Below are 3,384 nucleotides of genomic sequence, written 5' to 3'. Positions count from 1 at the left end.
AGGCCTGATCAATTACTTAGAAATTGGGTAAATTACTTGCATAGTGAGAAAAAGGACATGCCCCCAAAAAGCCCTCCCTGAACCTTAGACATATTCTCACGTACAATGTCAGCTGTCCACTGAGTCTTGAGAAATCGGATATGAATTCAAGATATTCCAATTTCAAAGTAAATGCAGTCAATTTGTTTTAAAACAAGATATTTTTTCTTTAAAGGTTCTTAGTAATTGCATGTATAATGTGTGTTTCGATTGATATATTTAGAAAAATATACATAAGCTTAAAAAAAAGGCTAAATGCAGAAACCAAGAGTTTTATGAACCACAACCATCAAGCGTGTTGGTGACTGATGAGTCCGTATACAGAGCTCCATGATAAACCTCAACCTAGTGGGTTAATTTTGCAGAAAGAGGAAGATTAGGCCTCAGGGGGAACCAGCTATCAAAGGCAGAATGTTCTGAGTAGGAAACCCCTTCTAAGAAGGCACCTTTAGGTTTTCTTCCTCAGTGTCAATTTGCTTCCTTAACTGGAATAGAGTAATATCACGTTAAAGCAAAAGCGATCGCCATTTATTTAGTAGTCTAGCTTGTAACTTTTTTGTTCCCTGAGAAGGGGTGGTGGAGGGAAGTTATATTGCTTTTCTGCTTTTTCTACTTGGAGGCAGTGCACAGGTGTCCAGCTTTTCAAGTGTCATGACAAGTAACCAGCCAGAAGTAGACATGACCTCCTTCTCCTTTAGAATCTCTGAATTTTGGGGAAGGTTTTTGGCCTTGAAAGTAGGTATTGGTTTCTTCAGCAGAAAGGCTGGCATCATTTGAATCCAATAATTTCTAGTCAGAACTGCCCTTCTAATCTTGGAATGTTTTTTGTTTTTGGTTTTGTTTTTGTTTTGCCCCAGTGAGACTCTAGATAAGACCCTCTTCTCTCATAGTCTTATTTTTAACATTGATTTTGACTGGAATGTTCTCTTCTCTGTCTCTCTCAACAGTGGAAATTTCCTTCCATAATGGAGTAACCAATGACGATATCAGGCTGTTGGATGACGTGAGAAGTTTGAGGTACATGCATGACTATCCATATGCGTCTTTGAATCCCGGGACATCAAACTATTTTGCTTCCTGGGGAACCCAGAACTTCACCTCTGGAAAACACTACTGGGAGCTGCACGTGGACGCATCTTGGGACTGGGCTCTAGGCGTCTGTAAGGATTCCTGGATAAGGAAGACTGGCACACTGGTTGAATCGGAGGAGACATTTCTTCTTGTATGTGTGAAGGAGGATAATCGTTACAGTCTCTGGACCACCCCCCCGACACAACCTCGGTTCACAGAGAAACCTGTGGGCCGGGTTGGTGTGTTCCTTGATTTAGACCGTGGCAGTATGAGCTTTGTGGATGTTGCAAAGCGCTCCATCATTTGGAGGTACCCAGATGGCATGTTCAGTTTCCCTGTCAGGCCTTTCTTTTGCGCTGGCCACGCATGATGAGGGCTGAGTGTGGAACCTGACTGCGTGCCTGGGAACTCCATATCGGAGTCGAAGCAAATCAATGATACTTTATTGTCTTTTCTGCTTTTTCTACTTGAATGTAACCTCCTTCTGTTGTTATTCGATATGAAGACACTGTGAAATGCAAAATGTTGTTGTCTCCACTTTCTCAACATTAAAATCGTGTCTTGTGGCTCATTTCTCTAGAATATATGCTGGGGCGGCTCACGTGTTTTGTGACCTTGCTGGCATTACCAAAGTGTACCGGTGTGTGATTCCCACTTCATGGTCGGATGTGGGAACCCGGGTTTGCGCATCACAGGCAGACCTAGTTATCTACGATGCCCGTGTCAGTCCACAACCTTCTTGTCCTTCCTCTTGATCTAGTCTGTCCTACACATCGATTCACCCTGAGGGTAAAAAAAAACTCCCGAATTTGACAGGGAAATCTCCACTGACCCTCAGGAGCAGGATAGGCCTTTGTTTTAGTGAAACCCCAGCAGAGCTTAGCTGGTCCTTCTCTTTTACAACAATATAGATGACAAGAGTTAGAGAAAGGCGGTGCCTCTTGTCTTCACTGCTGTATTTTCGGCAGGTGTAGCATTGCCTAGGAGACCAGGGATACTTAACGAATCTTTGAATGAACACATTATTAAGTGGATGAGATGATTATCTTATTTGTAAGGAATTTTGCTCTGACAGTTAGGCACATAAATTCAAAAGTTTAAATTTTCAGGATGTGGCAGTTGATATCAAAAACCGATTAAATTACACAAGTTGAGTTTAAACCTCCTGGATTTTTCAATGTCTTCAGAAAAGCCCCTCTTTTTTAGGAGGCAGGAAGCATAGAGAGTCTACTAGCACAGAGATGAGATCTGTGTGTGTGTGTTTGGGGGTATTACAATCGTGGTGGTCATGCGTTATTGTTTCAATTAACTCGTTTTCGTTTAATTTAAGAGCATGAACTGGTCCATGAGGGATGGCTCGGGGTGGGATGGGAGGACAGGAGAACCAGAGGTAGACATTTACTCCCTACTCTCTGTTCCCATTTCACCATTACAATGTTGCTTTTTGGTTCATTGTTTCATTGTTTTTATCCCACACTGAATTGTATGTTCACCATTGCATTTCCACCACCAAATATACTTCCTGAATATATTGCTAGCAATTTGTCCGTGCTGGTTAATTAAGCGAATGTGGTTTCTTGGACTAGTAAAAAGACCTTGCATTCCACCATACTTGGGAATGAGTGCTGGCTGTGTGGCCTGGAACAGGTCACCTACATTCACTTTACCAGTGTCTTCATTTATCAATGCTAGTAATAAGAGCTTACATTTATTGAGTGGAATTACCATGTGGTTTACATATAAATGTGTTCCCCTTCCTTTCCCTATAAAAACCTTAATCTGTATTTCTGACGGAGAAACTGAGTCACGAGAAATTTCACTGATTTAGACTAAGGCGATCCGTCTCCAACGTCTGCACTCTTAACTTTGCAATGTATTGCTTTTAATTTACAGAGAGGAAGCAGCCTGCAAGAATCAAAAAGGATAATCAAGAAAAAGTCATGTGATTTCCACAGCCTTGTTCTTGGAACATGGACATGGTTTCTAGACAGCAAGAGTGGTCCAGGGAAGCTTCTTACATGCAGTGAAGGAAACGTTGCCTCAGTAAAAGTTCGGACTAATTTGATACCCTTTCTCAATGAATTTGTAGTAGCTTCAGTCTTGTGACACCAGGTAAGAACAGACAGATATGGTAAAGGCTATTATTTCTCCCTAACATCCTACCCTAAACACATATCTCTAATTCTGTATATATCAAAAAAACGTATCTTTTCCCAGGAAATGGATGGCTGGACTATAGCTAATTTGTTTTGTATTTTTCTTTGGTGATATTAC

At 41.3% G+C, this 3,384-nt stretch overlaps 1 protein-coding gene across 1 annotated transcript in view; it reads left to right on the top strand.

Moving 5' to 3' along the window:
* Window positions 1–1,480, top strand: part of LOC131408990 (tripartite motif-containing protein 43-like) — a 5,766-nt gene extending 4,286 nt beyond the window's left edge. The window contains exon 3 of the mRNA XM_058546211.1: window positions 987–1,480. Within this exon, the coding sequence (XP_058402194.1) occupies window positions 987–1,480 (494 nt within the window). The remainder of the gene's footprint in view (window positions 1–986) is intronic.
* Window positions 1,481–3,384: the final 1,904 nt, after the last annotated feature.

This window comes from Diceros bicornis, chromosome 7 (genome assembly GCF_020826845.1).
Source record: "Diceros bicornis minor isolate mBicDic1 chromosome 7, mDicBic1.mat.cur, whole genome shotgun sequence".
NCBI classification, from domain to species: domain Eukaryota; kingdom Metazoa; phylum Chordata; class Mammalia; order Perissodactyla; family Rhinocerotidae; genus Diceros; species Diceros bicornis.
The sequence above is the reverse complement of the archived record's forward strand: the minus strand, read 5'-3'. Positions and strand labels throughout refer to the sequence as shown.